Source organism: Miscanthus floridulus, chromosome 16 (genome assembly GCF_019320115.1).
Source record: "Miscanthus floridulus cultivar M001 chromosome 16, ASM1932011v1, whole genome shotgun sequence".
Classification (NCBI taxonomy): domain Eukaryota; kingdom Viridiplantae; phylum Streptophyta; class Magnoliopsida; order Poales; family Poaceae; genus Miscanthus; species Miscanthus floridulus.
In genome coordinates, this window is record NC_089595.1 from 108,658,424 (window position 1) to 108,674,630 (window position 16,207).

Here is a 16,207-nt window from a genome sequence, read left to right on the forward strand (position 1 = left end):
AAATCCATTTCTCCCGTCACGCAAAAGATTTTTGTACCAGTGATATGAATGCAGCTTACCCAGGAGTAGATATCTCAGTCTCAAAATGACGTTCTCACTGTTACCACCTGTTTACGCATTGCTGGATGTCTGAGACGCACAATGCATGTTATCTTCAATTCGATCGCAAAGGCAGCATGTCGGGGATTATTGTACTTCTTTTTTAAAAAAAATGTAATTACGTGCATTCCTTTTCGTTTTCTTTCATCTGTATCTGTATGTAAGCGATGACGAATGAAACATTTGTGTTTGCTTTACTTTGTCGTCGTCGCTGCTAAAGCATCGTGCATGCATGCTCGATTGTCCATGTTGAACACCCCGCCGATAGGATAGCCCACAGTCGATCAGTCACTGTCCTTCAGTTTCTTCGTCGTCTTCTTTCTGAAGCAACGACAAGCAGCTGTGACTGTGTGAGCTGTGGATCATGGCTTTGGGCATGTTTGGTATAGCTTATAAGCTGCTTAGGGTCAAAATAAGTTGAACTCAATAGCCAAACGTTATGTTTTTCAGCAGCTTATTCTGGCCACGCTTATTCCCATAGCTCCTATTTATATTAAAAAGCAGAAGCTAGATCAGACAAGCTTATTTTGACCACCGCTTTTACTCTATTTGTGCAGCTTATCTGGAAAGCGTTTTCCAGATAAGTTGTACTAAATAGGGACTTTGTCCACCGCGCCGCGCAGGCGCAGGCACAACCCATTGCTTTCTCAGTTTTGTTCAGCCGCTCGTAAAGCCGCTTGTGCTGATTTGTACGACTAATTTGTTGGGAGAAAAAAATACTATACCATGACATTATAAACCAGCTTATAATGGCAGCTGAACACTCCCCTCGTCTCTCTTTCTGGAGACCTGCAAAGAAGCCCTACACTAGTACACACACCAATGCAATGCAGTATATTACTGTACTCCCACCCATCATTAGCACATGTATTAATGTAGCACTATATTAGCACATGTGTTAATGTAGCACCACATTATCAAATCATGGACTAATTGGGCTTAAAAGATTCATCTCACAAATTAGTCGTAAACTGTATAATTAGTTATTTTTTAGTTTGTATGACGGGGAGTAAACCGGAGAAACTAAACAGGGCCTTATTTGAGGCGGACGCGCGCGTCTCCTATGGCCCCGTTCGGCTTACCCCATATTCGACTTGTTCGGCTTGTTTTTTCAGCCAGAACAGTGCTTTTCTCTCACAACAATTCAGCCAGAACAGTATTTTCCGTCAGTTTCAGCCAAGATTCAGACCAACGACCGGGACCTATGTGGCCTGGCTGTGCATGTCTTCTCCTCAATGGACGACGACATTGGCGCCATTGCATGAAAGTCATCAAAACTGCCTGTAAACAAAACCTCCTTCCTTCTCTCCTATCATGGTAAGAATCCTATTCTACACCACACACCAGCGTGCCACTTTTGGGGAAAATCATTAACAATGCAAAGGAAGGTTGTTTACAAAGTGTTTTTGAAACAAGTTGTTTACAAAGTTGCATAACACTGGGACCGTTTCCTCTGACAGTGTTAACACGCATGCTACCTCTACTTTGCATGCATGCTCGGAATGGGTAGAGAGAGAGAGAGAGAGAGAGAGAGAGAGAGAGAGAGAGAGAGAGATGCATGGACTGACTGAAGCTTCCATGGCCTACGACTAAGCGATCGAGCTGCTAAGTGGCGTGCACATGCATGGAGACTAAGTGCGGTTAAGTTGGTGGTGCCTAATCTCCCCCTTTAACAAACCCTAACCCTTGCTAGTCTGCTACTAATCCGACAGATGGAAGCTACAGCACTGACGAGCCAATAGGTTTTCCTTAATCAAGTGATCCCCTGTCTGCCCCAAAGTGATTCATCATGAATTACTTATTGTTTGCTTCATCTTCATGCATGCAGCTAGAGCTAGCTACTTACATAGCCAGGCAAGTAAGGCCCCTGTTTAGATGCGGAAAATTTTGGCTTTTAGCTACTGTAGCACTTTCGTTTGTATTTGGCAAAAATTGTCCAATTATGGACTATTTAGGCTTAAAAGATTCATCTCGCCAATTACGAGCAAACTGTGCAATTAGTTATTCTTTTTACCTACATTTAATGCTCCATGCATATGCCGCAAGATTTGATGTGACGGGGAATCTTGAAAAATTTTAGATTTTGGGTGGGATCTAAACAGGGCCTAAGTTGGCCATCTTGTAGGTTGAGTGACCCATTCACGTTCATAAAGTAACATATCAGATCAAGCATTTACAGTTACAGAAGTAAATCACAAGCAAAGGAACCAACACTCGCATTTGCAATTTTTTCTCTCTCCTTTTGAGTAGCTTTCAACTTTTAATGTGGCGAAAATGAAAACACATGCTGCTAAAAACTAGCTGTCGTAATCGAAACTGGTCAAAACTGTGAAGTTTGATGACTGCATCTCCACCATTCGGCAACTTTTTTTCCCTGAGTACTGGTGTTCTTCAGCAAGTTTTTTTTTAGGAAAGTTCTTCAGCAAGATTGACTGATTGAGTACTATGTATGCTGACAGTGGCCTAGAAGCCCATATAAATATATCCATCTATTCTCCAATAAGGCAATAATATAATTTCAAATCCCTCCGTTCTTTTGACCAGAAGCGGTTTGATAATCATAGGGACTTTTCTGGCCGCCATTATACCGTTTCCTCATTCTTCAATCATTTTGATCATGGCAGCGCGCAAGGACAGAAAAGTATATTTCCCTTTAGCACTAGAAAAGCAAAGCAAAGAGGAGGACGAGGCAGCTCGACAAGGCAGTCAAACAGAAAGCCCATTCCACCCCTTTCTTTCCCCTGTCCTCCTCCCTCTCCCTTCATGTAAGGTCCATTTCTCCCTGCACCAACAACAGGCGCACACATGCCTCCGCATGGGCCAGCGCTTCAGTGGCAGTAATCAGTCTGCTTTGCTTGCATTGCTGCTGCTGCTGCTGGCTTCTGCTAGTTCTGCTCAGCGCTCCTCCTCCTCTTGCACATTTTATACTTTTTTTTTGGAAAAAAAAAACACACACAACACGCTCCTGCACATTTTATTCTCTTCTTGTTTACCGCCCCAACATGCCTTGAATGCCGTGCAAGTGCGTTTTGCGTTCCCCACAAACATGCTTCCCATTCTCCATGCTTCCTTCCACAAGGCCACAAACCTTTGTTTAAACCCATCGCTTTCTCCCCCCATCTGCCCTTGCCAGCCATGTGAGGAGGGGCTTTGTATATAAGCAGCCACTCTTGTTCTTCAGTCTCTGCTTCCTTCATCTACTCCTCCCTCTTGCATTGCAGGCCTCTCCTCCCTCCCACAGTCCCATCATCCCACTAAACTCTTTCTAGCTCCCTCTCGACCAAGCTAGCTTAGCTTGTTCTTCCTCCTCACGCTCTCCTTGCCCGAATGGAGTTCAGGGCGAGCTCTAGACGGCGTAGCTGGCCAATGTGCGGCGACAGAGGAAAGATGCGGATGGATGGAAGGCCGCACCCGCACAGATAGGAGAAGGGCGCGGCGCGCGTGCACCTTTGGCTCCCACTGCCTGCCGGCTGGAACTCTGCTCTGCTTGCTCGATCCATGAGCTGAGTGAGCATGAGGAGGAAGACGACGCAGATGGTCTGAGCTTTTGTGGGGAATTGAGGCTTGATGGTCCGAGATATATATAAATATCTCTAGGTATCTTAACTACTAGCAGCTACTACTACTAATTTAGATTTCCTAGCTATATCATTTTTCATTTTCTCCTTTTTTTTTCTCTCTTCCTCATCTTCTCCTCCCCTGCTTCTTTATTACTGCTATTTTGAGAGGATGCGTCCAAACGGGATGTTTTGGCTGGCTACTTAGCTCGCTGCTGCAGTGCCAAGACATTCTCAAGTTGTCCTCTAAGTGATGTAATAATAATGTTGTTAGAGGCAGTATATTAAGTTTGGAATGCAGCGGTCACTACATTTTGTAATGCCTGTAGTCTCTGATTCTGCACTCTGTTCCTTGTTGTTAGAAAACTTTTCTGGAAGTGCCAGCACGTATATGTTGGTTTGTTCCTCTCTTCGCATGGGTGCATCGGCTGTAGTCTGCCATGTTCTTGGTTGATGATATCTCGTTCGTTCGTTCATGAGTCCGCTCACAGATTCATATAGAGAGGTGTGTTCTGGATACAGGCATTTTCTCAAGAAAACTGTTGTGGTGTAGAACCAGGTGCAGAACGACTGCCGAAGCTGGGAGTAAAAAAAGAATAGGCGCTAAAAGTTCTCACATCTGCTAGCTTTCTGTCACCTCCTTTCAATTTTCCTTGTCAAACCCTAGTTTTCTTTCACCTATTATATAGGAGCAGTTCATAACTATAAGCATGTATTAACACTATTTGAATGGAAAATTCTGACAATTTCTGTCTCGTAGTACATTTCAGAGAGAAGGTTTAACACAATTCTATACACATGTAGTACTAGCCCTCAAGAAGTGATAAAATAATAGAGGAAAACGAAAAGAAAAAAACAACTCAGCATCACCCTTGTACCCACAGCCACAGGTCACAGCCCACAGCAAGCCGTCAGAGCAGCTCAGAATTCTGAATCCTGACGATCGAGGCATCTACAGGCCACAGTAGTACTAGTACTAGGCAATGCGTGTACCGACCACAGGCTTCAAGGCGACGCGCATTCATCCCTCCTCTGCCTCGCTTCTCTTCCCTTGTCTTCATCGCTCGAGAGGCACGGCAGGCGGCACAGAGGAGTAGACCACGCAAGGGCGGGAGGCGACGGCCGACGGCAGGCAGGCAGCGCAGACAGGGGCCGCCCCGGGAGGCAAGGCAAGTGGGCGGCAAGGGCACAAGGCAACGGCGCGATGCACGCTAGCGTTCTGGTGGTGGTTACTGTGGCTGCGTCGCCGCGCTTTGTCGTTGCCTCCTCTGAACTCTGGCGGTTAATGGCTGGTGCAGGGAATATTCAGCGGCTGCGCAGGGGCCTGCCTGCTGCCTCGGCTCGTGCATGCATGCATGGCGTGGCGACGCCCGTGCTCTCCCCTGGCCTCCTCTAGTACTACTTCGTCTCATGCATCATCCTGCTGCCGCCTGCCGCTTTACGCTTTTGCTTTTAATTAATCGCTGTGACAGCACTCGCTCGCCTCGCTGTCGCTGCCGCTGCTTATGGTGCTCCCTGAGTCCCTGTGCCTGGTGGTGGCATTGGCCCTTGGGCACGCAGTCGGGCTGGGACGGATGGAAGCAGCAGCCAGCCACCACAGGCCGTGCCCGCCAGTGTCCTGTTGTTATCCTGTCCGCCTGCCTACCCCATCTCCCTCAATAATGTGCTTTGGTCATCGATCGATCTCTCCATGGAACCTGCAAAAAAATAAATCCGCGTGCTACCACCTGTTGTTGCGGTCGACAAAGCGAGCGACGGTGTTGTAAAAATGCCACTGAACTGGTACCAGTGCGGCCATGCACGCAGGAGGCATGGACATGGACTGGGATTGTTCTCATCTTTTTAGACAAGAAGGTTTTCCCCGTTTTATTACGCATAAAGCGATAAAAAAACATCCAGGTTCACAGTTCAAGCGTCTACGCGCCCGCAGAACATGCCTTAAAAGCCAACCAAATTACAAACTTAATCAAACGGTTGATTAAGAGAGTCCCAAACTTAATCAAACGGTTGATTATGAACATGCGTATTGACGGTCCTTGCGCGCGGCAGGGCCAGGGTGCTGCCCGGCCAGGAGACGATGGACGACGTGAACGGCGAGGGATGATCGAGATTGACGCTGGACACATGTTTGGATCGAGCAACTAAAGTTTAAGAGCTGCTGCATGAGGTATTTAGATAATAATAAAAAATAAATTATAGAATCCGTAAATCCGTGAGACGAATTTATTAAGCCTTACTTAATGCGTGCTTGCACCTTGCGTGCATGGGCGACGCGCGCGCGGCGGCTCTGAGCAGAGTCAACGGTTTTACACACACGGGCAAGGCTTTTAATGGAGGAACAGGGAAGGATCGGTGGGTGCCGCAACAAATGCGCAGCAGGCCGTGGGAGCGCTTGGGCGGGCTGCCGGGACGGGGACGCTGCTCGGCCGTGCCCACTGTTGGCTGGCTGGTTGCCGTCTCCGCTACGTACTCCGCCGCGCCTGCAGCCCTGCACCGCCGCAGCAGTTACAACGGCCATGAAACCTGGACTCCGTTGGTCCCGCAGCAGAGCTGCTCTGCTCAAGGAGGGAACGGATACGTACGCGCCTTGCTTTGAAAAAATACTACTAGTACAAATTGTACGTACATCATCAACAAGTAAAAGAGAGTACGTACCACTTGGAATGAAACGGTCGGGGTAAAACCAAAGGCATTTATTATTTTGTTCATCCGGTGCCGTGATGTGATGTGGATGGCCCCAAAACCGGGCGCCGTACACGGAGGACGGGAGGAGCTCAAAAAAACGAATGGAGAGAGAGATAGATGGATGGAGCGCGGCGGCATGGATGGGACGCGGGCGTCAGTGGAGAGTGGGTGGCAGCGCGGACACGACGTGTGATCCGCGAGATGCTGGCGCCCACAGCGGGCCAGTCACAGCCGCAGGAGCATGCCATAGCCGTCACAGGCCCGCGCACTTGCCTTGCGACGGGACGGGACGGGGGTCCGGCGGCTGGTGGCTGCTGCCGCGGCACACCTCGCCAGGCGCGCGCGTGCGGGGGGCGGGGCAGGGCAGAGCCGATGGGCATGGGCCGGCACGCGGGCGGTGGGCGGGGGCGGGCGGGCGGCCGCGTGCTGTCACGTACGACAACTCGACGAGTACGACGATAGAGGAGAGGAGAGGAGAGGCTGCCAGCAGCCTGCCTGCCGGCCGCGGCGGCGGCGCGGGCTCCGCTGTGCGGGCCTGCGGCTGCGAGTAGGGAGTAGCTGGGTGTTGCCGGCACGCTACGGCTGCCTTCTGCGCTCTACGGGAGGTCGAGGCCTGCCTCTGCCTGGCCACTGTCCAACAGTCCACCACCCATCGCTGTGACTTGGCTGCCCGTTTTCTTTCACGTGTGGCCGGCCGCCGCTCCTCTCAGGGCCGAGGGCGTCCCGCATGGTTCCCAAATATCTAGTCTAAGAAGAATTTTATTTGCTATCAATAAGAGAGATTAAATAGCTAGTCTAGTACGATTTTTCAGAAATAACTCTCTCACAACTCACATAACTCTGCAATACAGTGTTATATTTTTATTTTTTATTTTTAAGCCTCATCTAGAGCTATTTGCATGTTACTACTGAGGACGCACTGACAGTGAGCTTCAGGCAGGAAGCCGGCGTAGCAGTAGCACCAGATCCATCCAAGCGGTGGAGCTCAGTAACTGTGGTTTAGAGAGCATGGTTGTTGGGACCAACTCCTTGGTTAAAAAGTTTTTTTTGAATAACTCGAGGCTATCAGTGTAATCGGCAAAGTCGTTGTAGTATAGTGGTGAGTATTCCCGCCTGTCACGCGGGCGTTCGATCCCCGGCAACGGCGTTTATATTTTTTTCGTTTTTGCCAGTCGGAACCGTTTTTAAGCAGAAAAAGGTATGGGCTACTTATTGGGCCTGGTCCAGGAGAAAATACCTTACTGGGCCGGGCCGACTTCTCGGTAGGCACAGTTTGGATCCAACAATGCGACTACTTCGCGCTCCACCCATCATTTTTTTGCCGATCCATTTAAAGCGGTTTTAAACCATGAATTGATGAATGACAAAACGTGCTTTGTTTATTTCTCATTCTAGGTCTTCTAAAAAAATTCTCATTCTAGCCGTTCACGATGGTGATGCATCAAAATATAACGATGATGATACATCGAAAAATAGGTTCTATTTTTTTCTAAAAAAAGAAAATATAGGTTCTATTCGGCACGCCTTCACTTCACTATTTTAAGCTGTTTTTTGGGGCTTTACTTTCACAAACAACTCTACTGGTGGAGCTTGAGCTCTTTGGCAAGACATATTCTCATAGTGGAAAAAAATGAAAAGACCAAAAGTTCATTCTCCTTATCTCTTCTTCTTCCACGTGTCTTCTTCCTCGTTTTGCTTTTTGTTGTTCCCCAGCTATGCCACGCGCCTGGCAAAGCCCGGCAGGCCGCACCACGTGCTCGACTCCCGTGCATGCCCGGCTGGCCGCGCGTCCCGGTCCTTAGCATGCTTCTACTTCTCTGTGAGGGCAAAACAACCTTTTGTCCTTTTTAGACCCACCTGAGCGAGGCGGAGTTAGGTGAAGCTATTATTTTTAATTCCACCTCTCACATATCTCCTATCTCAAACAGATTATAATGGCTTTTGAGTGGAGTTGTTGTTTGGGTTTTTATCATATTTGGCACGTTAAATCTTCGGCAAACGTGAGTCCGCCATTAAAAGTTTAGTGAGCAAAATTGAAGCCACTACTTCTGACAAAGTTTAAGCAAGAAAATGAGTCCATAGACACGTGAGGACATGGTACTAAAAAAAATATGGCACTGTCGTAGTTGTGGCAGCGAACCAAACAACTACCACGTAAACGGTGGCATGGCTAACCTATAGCATGGCACGTTGTGCTTGCGAACCCAACAGGCGCTAAAGGTTGTGCGTCCCGTAGAACGCAGCCAGAGCAGGGACCATGGCGCGCCAATAAGGGCAATGTGCGTTCAAATCGCTTATCTGTCACAGTACTGGGCATGAATGCGTGCATGATGGAGGCACTGGACCGTAGACAATACGGTCAGAACTGAAGAATTGCCGGAGGAGCTTGTGTTTCGGCTGACACTGCTTTTTTTTTTTACGGTTCAGTAGCTTGGTTGGCCGCTCGTGAATGTTTTTGCATCAGTAATAACTCGTTTATCCCTGACGCAGTGTTGTTTTGCTTGCACCCTCATATCCCAACTGTCAGAGCCAGCAGGATCGCACCGTGTTGATGACGCGTCACGGATGGGCGCGCATCCTTCTGCCGCTGGGCCTCGGCGGACCATGCTACAGGCCACCGCACATACCGAGTGTCTGCTGACGCGCGCCCACGCTCTCCCGACGCCGAGCCCGCGGCCAACCACGGTCTCGTCGCTGCAGCCCCCCTGCGGTGCGACAGCGACGGAGCCGCACCGCACGGCCGGACGGTACTCACCCGCCGGTGCCCCACCGCCCGGCCGTGCGCCGCTCGCTGAGGTCACGGGACGCGGCCGCCCAGCCCATCTGACCCCTCCGTCCCCGCATCCGACGGACGGCCGGGATCCCCCCGTCAGTGACCACTCCTCCTTTCGAATTAAAGCGCCCGATCGACGGCCGGTCCCGTGCCCGTGCCCACCCAAGGACGAGCGCGCCGGACCGGGCGATTAAAGCCTGCGGTTTGCCCATGCACCCCTGCGTTCCTGCGCAATTACGGCCGGTTTAATCGTCGATAAAGCGGCAGTAATTTCGAAGTAAAGCTAGGATCCTGGCTTTAAAAAAAGCCCCCGGATTTGGGGTGGGGCGATGATGATTTCCCTTCATCAGCACGGGCCTCTGAGCCGTACACCGCAGACAGTCACCTAATTTGTTTCTTTGTCCGTACATGCCCCGTGATAAACAAACCATTCTCCGCAAGAAACAGCAAACAGCCCCTCCCCTCCCCTTCCTATCTCACTGCTCGGTCCCTCCCTAGTCCCTCCTCCACTCCTCAGCGCCTCTCCTTCCTCTCGTGTCTCGTCTCGTCCCGTCCCGTCCCGTCCCGGGAGGCGGACAAAGCGAGGCGCTGCAGATTTCGATCCGGTTCCCAATGCCTCCCATGCCCGCCGTCGTCCTGTGCTAGCTGACTAGCTCCCGTCTCCGCTCCTCCCACATGCCGCGGCGCGCCGCCTGGATCCGGCGAGCGCGTGGCTAGGAGCCTCAGATCCGAGCGAAACCCAGCCGTCCGGGGTGACATCTTCGCTCTAGCTCCAGATTGGCGGCTGCCATTTCCCCTCCTCTTCTTCTTGCTGCTCAAGGTTCCAAGGCGAGTCTGTTCAACTCTAGTGGGTTTTCGTGTTGCTCCTGGCTTTCTTCGATTGGATTGGTTTGCACCAGCCGCCGTTGTCCAGATTTAGCTGCATTTTTTCAGGCTGCGCTTTTCCAGAAATATAGGGAGGAGACTATAGATATATTTTAGCGAGTAATCCTGGTTCTTGCTCCATTTTCCGTGCTAGTCTTGAGGTGTTAGTGGCAAGGTTTACTGTTGCCATGGTGTTGGTGTGAGGGCCCATCAAGGTTTTGTGAAAGATGTGGAAGCAGTTCCTCAGCAAGCTGCCCCGGAAGTCGTCGGCCTCCGGGGACTCAGGCCAGTGCAGCAATGGCACCGGGATACAGCGCACGAGCAGCTGCGGGAGCATCCCGCCTGGCCGCCCTGCCTCCGCCATCCGGCGCATGTCATCCGCTGTCTTCCCCTCGAGTGTTGTGGCTGGTATTGAGCCGCTGGTGTCGTTCAAGGACGTCCCCAACTCGGAGAAGCAGAACCTGTTTGTGAGCAAGCTGAGCCTGTGCTGTGTCGTCTTTGATTTCTCGGACCCGAACAAGAGTTCAGTGGAGAAGGATATCAAGAGGCAGGCATTGCTGCATCTTATAGAGTTTGTCGAGTCGACCAATGCTCGCTTCTCGGAGGCGGCGATCGCGGCCTGCTCTAGGATGTGTGCCATCAACCTGTTCCGGGCGTTCCCTCCAAACTGCAGGTCTGGCTCATCAGGTGGTGGTGAGGGCGACGAGGACGAGCCAATGTTCGATCCTGCTTGGTGCCATCTGCAGCTTGTTTATGAGCTGCTGCTGAAATTTATTGGATCATCATCCTTGGATGCAAAGATAGGGAAGAAGCACTTTGATCACTCATTCATGGTGAAGCTCCTTAATCTTCTTGACTCCGAGGATCCAAGAGAAAGGGATTGTTTGAAAACTATTCTGCACAGGGTATATGGGAAGTTCATGGTACACCGTCCTTTCATTCGCAAAGCAGTGAGCAATATATTCTACCAGTTCGTCTTTGAGACTGATCGGCACAATGGGATCGCGGAGCTGCTGGAGGTCTTTGGCAGTGTCATTAGTGGGTTTGCATTGCCTCTGAAAGAAGAACACAAGATCTTTCTTTGGAGGGTTTTGGTTCCTCTACACAAACCGAAATCTGTTGGTGTGTATCTTCAGCAGTTGACCTACTGTGTGACACAGTTTATAGAAAAGGACCCAAAGCTTGCAAGCTCAGTGATAATTGGTTTGTTAAGATATTGGCCAATAACAAATTGTCAGAAGGAAGTGATGTTTCTCAGTGAGATTGAAGAGATCTTGGAGTCTACCAGCCAGGCAGAATTCCAGAAATGTATGGTACCATTGTTTCGGCGGATTGCTCATTGTATCACCAGTTCTCACTTCCAGGTAACTTGCCCCGATAAATCTAATCTAGTAAATGTTTCAGTTCCTTGTTGCAGTATGCATTGCAGTAACCCAAAGTGCCATATGGAATTAGATTCATTCTATGTTACTTGCTCCTACCACTTAGTACTATAAGCCTAATCTTATTGGTGGTAAGTCTGGAAAAAAGAGTAGATATAACTCAATCAGAGTGATTCATGATTACATATGCATTTGTTGTTTATCTCTGACTCTAACAGCCAGCTTATTTTAGTCCCTTAATGTACCTAGCATTTGAAGGTCATAATTTTTCAACATGCCAAATGAATAAACATCTGAAATAATTGTGGACACCAACAACAGTGGGCGATCATGTCACATCTGAAATAATTTTTCAGCATTTGATGTTTAATATGGAAAACATCAGATATTTGGACCAGCATTAAGCATTGGAAATTTGGAATGATCTAAATATAAAAACACAGTTGGCTGTCCTGTCTTTAAGGTTTGCTTTCGCTTTTATTTTCTTAAATCACAGTTGTTGCCTTAACAAATCCTCTTTGTTGGTAGTTTTGTTGTCGTCATCGCCTTAACAAGCTGCATGGTTTCAGGTTGCTGAAAGAGCGCTCTTCGTATGGAATAATGATCACATTATCAGCTTGATTGCACAAAACCGCCAAGTGATCATGCCTCTTGTTGTTCCAGCACTAGAGCACAATATTCAGAATCACTGGAACCAAGCAGTCCTGAATCTAACTATGAATGTCAAGAAAATGTTTTCTGAGATGGACGATGATCTCTTCTCATCATGCCTGGCCAAGTACAAGGAGGAAGAAGAAAAACGTGCGTCGCTAGAAGCGAAGCGTAAGCTTACCTGGGAGAAGCTTGAGTCAGCTGCAGCTTTCCAGCCAGTGACTGGCCATACAGCCGTCCTAGTAGGCCACCATCCATCAGCAAATATGATCGCCACCCTGATCTAGCTCATGTATGCCGAACAAGCAAAGGTGCTCTTCCCCCTTTTGGTGAAGCGCAGCAAGTGTAGTGTTCCCTATTTTGCTTTTTTTTTTTTTGCATTTGTTGGTATGAGTAATCAGTGTAGTAAGTTGTAACTATTTCTGGATGTTTATGTTCATAAGGCAAGAATACCTGTAATGTAAGACTGCTGAGTCCTGACACTCTTTACATGTATCTTTGCCTATTTATGGATGAACAATAGTCCTACAGTTTAATTTCACTTTTCAGCTTGCCTATAGGCTATATGGATGACTGATGCAGAATCATCAATTTGGTAGGATAGAGTTTTATGAAATTTTATTGCTATAATGGCATTCCTGCCTGCGTGTTAGCTGTTAGCTTCTTTCCCGGTTCAAGAAATGATGAAAAGGAGTTTTCAGGGGTTGTGGCGAATGACTTTTGCAGTCTCACTGCCAAATGGGCTGGAGTACACAAGAAAAAATAATTAAAAATCCAATATGACCTGAAAAGCATAATTTTTTTTTCCGTTGCCGGGACTCCAACCAGGGTCTCTCGGGTGAGAGCCGAGTATCCTAACCAGCTAGACTACAACGGATGGTTGTAATATGCATATACATACGCTTTCAAATTCCTGAATCCATATCACATTGTTTCGCATGAATACATGGTGATTTTCGAACGCTGATTTGCTGGCGGGTAGCAAACGGCTAAACCCATTGCAGCCTGCACTCTTTGCCCATGGGCTATTTGTTTCAGAATCACTCCACTGTTTCTGTTTCCCTCGTTAGTCGTCACGAACAAAGGGGGACAAGAAAGATTTGTTATAGCCGAAGCAGGCTCTGGTGTGAACCCTGAAACCCCCTCTGAATGCCGAAGCACCAAAAGCCATTCAGTCCTCTGTAGCCGATACGGCAACTGAAGAAGCTGAAGACGCACGCCAAGAGAAGCCACGCCGGTCCACTCGTCAGGCTCGTCCCAGTGGCCGGTATGCCGGGCCCGAGTGGCAGTGAGCCACCTCATGTAATAGGCTTTATTTAAGCGAGATGAGAGAAGATCGTAAGCAACAAGAAAGAACAGAACAAGTCTCCTAATACAATCTGTCCTCCGATCCCCAATTCTCCTATCTGTTCTTCTATTTCGCTCTTCTGATCCTTCCCCCGTTTTCCCAATCGCGCTACGTTGCTATCAGACTGCCTCCTGTAGTTAGTCTGCTCCATCGATCCAATCCTGCACCTGAAAATAAAAGTACAGCTGTGCCAAGTGTGTGTTCGGTCTACACCTCATGACTCATGTTCTTGTTCTAAAAAATTCGCTAACATGGATTAACTGGGGTTCAATACCTCTGGGAAAAATCATGTAACAGATTACCATACCACGTATCACAGATGCACGCGGTTATTAGTAGTGACATGCATCTGGTCTCCATATCTCCATATACCATATGTGAAATATCTTGACAAGTTTCTTCAAAAAAGAAAAAATCTTGACAAGTGCATTTTACAGCTATATATATATACTGTGGGCCTGGGCCGAAGCCCAAACTTGGAAACTACTATCAGAGAACAAGCGATATGATGAGGCGATTCTTTCTCTTGTCTAGTATACAGTACATGCATTTTAGTCACATACAACTGAATGATCGATCACATGTTATCAGAGTATCAGTACATCCACCAGTGTGGTGCTGCACAATCATTTCTTCCACTGGGGCAGCCGTTGTACCACAACCTAAAAAAACATATAGCAGTGTATATGGTTAAGTACTTCATTGAACTTTTTGTTTTTTTGCTATATCTAGTTGGGCTGAATTTTCTTTTTCAGCTTAGTAGTTAGGTTGTGTAATTTTGCTAAAAAAAAGTTAAGTTGTGTAATGGGAAAAACAGGTGGTCAGTATCTATGAAACATTACCCCGCAAAAAAAAAGTATCTATGAAACATTCAGAAGTTTCCTTTTTAAAAGGGCAGGCACGTTGAGAAGTGAAGTGTTAATTGCAGAATGCGGGAATAGAATGAAACATGCCTTGCCGGAGTTCTCTTTGTTGCCTACAATAGTCTGACAAGCTAGCCTCCATGAGTCTGGTTTCTGCCATAAACAAAAGAGATTAAACGAGCTTGATTAAAAGAGCAACTGAGTGCTGACTGAACTGCACACTGTCTAGTGCCTACCTTCTTCAGGTACCGATTCTCGGTGTCCGTCCTTTCGTTCAGGAGCTCCTTTCCATCAATTATCTGTAAAATTCGCAACACCCAACTTCCGGTTAATTCAGCTGCTGTTGGGATTGGGAGTGGCCATTCCCATTTTTCAGTTGCAAACATTCGTGCGCGGGCGAGAAAATGTTGCAAACATTCAATAGACACTTCGTAACCACCAGTACTGTCTACTCGTGGAAGGGCAGTGAAAAAGGAACAGCACCTCGACAATGCAAGTGCCGCAGCTTCCGCCGCCACCGCAGTTCATCACCTTACCCTGGGAAACAACAGGACCACTTTCTGTCAGACTGCCACCCGTTGGTACTGCGGCGGCACAATTCAACATGACAAAGGAAAGGGGGGAGGCTCACGTATGCGGCGTAGAGCTCGATCTTGTTCTCGTTCATGATGTCACGGAGGAGCTTTTCGCCGCTGGACGCCTCCGCCCGGTCCACCGGGAAGGAGCCGTCGGCACCCGGCTTCGGCTACAGAGCAGCACAGAGTGCAGACCAAAAATCAGGCGTCCAGCGACTAGACCTACTACACTCGCGTCGTCGGCGTCGGAGGCGGGCAAGGGAGAGGCAGGCTTACCCCGACGAACTCGAGCTCGATTTGCGGCTTGGGCGGCGCCGGCGCAGGCGCGCCCTGGGACACGTTAGGCGACGCGCTGGAACATCTGACGGTGCCGGCCCTGAAGCGCCGTGGACCGCGGTGGCTGCTGGCCGATACGCGAGAAGAGGCGGAGGTGGAGGCGGCGAAGGGGAGGGATGCGAGCGCCACGCAGGCGGAGCTCGTGGCCGCCATGCCTCTGGGTTCTGGCCTCTCCTTTTTTTTTTTGTTTTGGTGGGGACGTGGGCACGTGGCCGCGCCGGCGTCGGTTGGCTGGTTAGTTTGAAACGCGACGGGTCTTTCTTTATTGTCCGCGCGAAGGTGTGTGGTGAGGTGAACTGGGCTGGCGTGTGGCCGCGGCGCGCGTGGGGTCGGGCCGTCGGCGACTCGGAGAGGCCTCGCGCGGCGCAGCGGACACCACCAGTCCACCACACCACATGGGTGGCTGCTGCCGGACCTCGGTGCTCGGTGGAACTGTGGAAGCGTCTGGCTTGCTCCCGATAACCCGCCCTTCTGTTCGTTACCGCCACTGGGCCGCGCATGACAAGGAAACGAGCTGTGGGTTTAAGCGTCCGCGTGTTGAGGCCACTGGGCCACGCGGGGTGTTTTTTTGCGTGGGGCCACTGGGCCGGGGATTTGGCGATGGCCGAGGCCCGAGGCCCGAGGGAGCGCACGCGATGACGCCTTCCTAGTGTTCAATCCAAAACGGCCCCCTTCCTGCATTGTGTATTTTCATACCCGCACGGCCATTGCTGCATTTGCGTACTGGCACACAAAAGAATCTGCCCAAGATCTCTCATCTCCTACTTGTATTGTAAACACGGAAGTTGTACTGATGGGAATAACGGCAGATGTTGCTGTGTGCGCTGAATGTTGCACCGACGAGTGTGTAGGACAATGGCTAGCTGATTCCATGCCCCAACAAGCGCCGGCGCTCTTTAATTAGATATATGCTCGTGATAACTGAACTGAACGCATGGAGTATATCTTCTTGTCGTGGAAAAAGGAGGGAGAGCGATGGGAGGTCAGGACAGGAGCAGTGGAAACAAATTGGCGCGACAAGGGGTCGTGTAACCGGCCGCAACGACAGCAAGTGTGTCTTTCGATCCTCGTTTA

The 16,207-nt window shown here is 49.3% G+C and overlaps 2 protein-coding genes and 1 non-coding gene across 3 annotated transcripts; 1 reads left to right on the plus strand and 2 right to left on the minus strand.

Moving 5' to 3' along the window:
- Positions 1 to 9,158: 9,158 nt before the first annotated feature.
- LOC136510044 (serine/threonine protein phosphatase 2A 57 kDa regulatory subunit B' kappa isoform) lies at positions 9,159 to 12,552 on the plus strand. The gene is made up of 2 exons (XM_066504619.1): positions 9,159 to 11,342; positions 11,930 to 12,552. Exons 1-2 carry the CDS (start codon positions 10,206 to 10,208, stop codon positions 12,296 to 12,298), a joined length of 1,506 nt encoding a protein of 501 aa, XP_066360716.1. The 5' UTR covers positions 9,159 to 10,205; the 3' UTR covers positions 12,299 to 12,552.
- Positions 12,553 to 12,815: 263 nt separating this feature from the next.
- On the minus strand, positions 12,816 to 12,888 carry TRNAE-CUC (transfer RNA glutamic acid (anticodon CUC)). The gene has a single exon. It is a non-coding gene; the product is annotated as a tRNA-Glu (tRNA).
- Positions 12,889 to 13,634: 746 nt separating this feature from the next.
- LOC136510045 (photosynthetic NDH subunit of subcomplex B 3, chloroplastic) lies at positions 13,635 to 15,369 on the minus strand. The gene is made up of 6 exons (XM_066504620.1): positions 15,074 to 15,369; positions 14,854 to 14,967; positions 14,706 to 14,759; positions 14,459 to 14,521; positions 14,313 to 14,375; positions 13,635 to 14,021 (listed from the first exon to the last, which is right to left on the minus strand). The coding sequence occupies exons 1-6, from the start codon at positions 15,284 to 15,286 to the stop codon at positions 13,986 to 13,988; spliced, it is 543 nt and encodes a 180-aa protein (XP_066360717.1). The 5' UTR covers positions 15,287 to 15,369; the 3' UTR covers positions 13,635 to 13,985.
- Between the last annotated feature and the right edge of the window lie 838 nt (positions 15,370 to 16,207).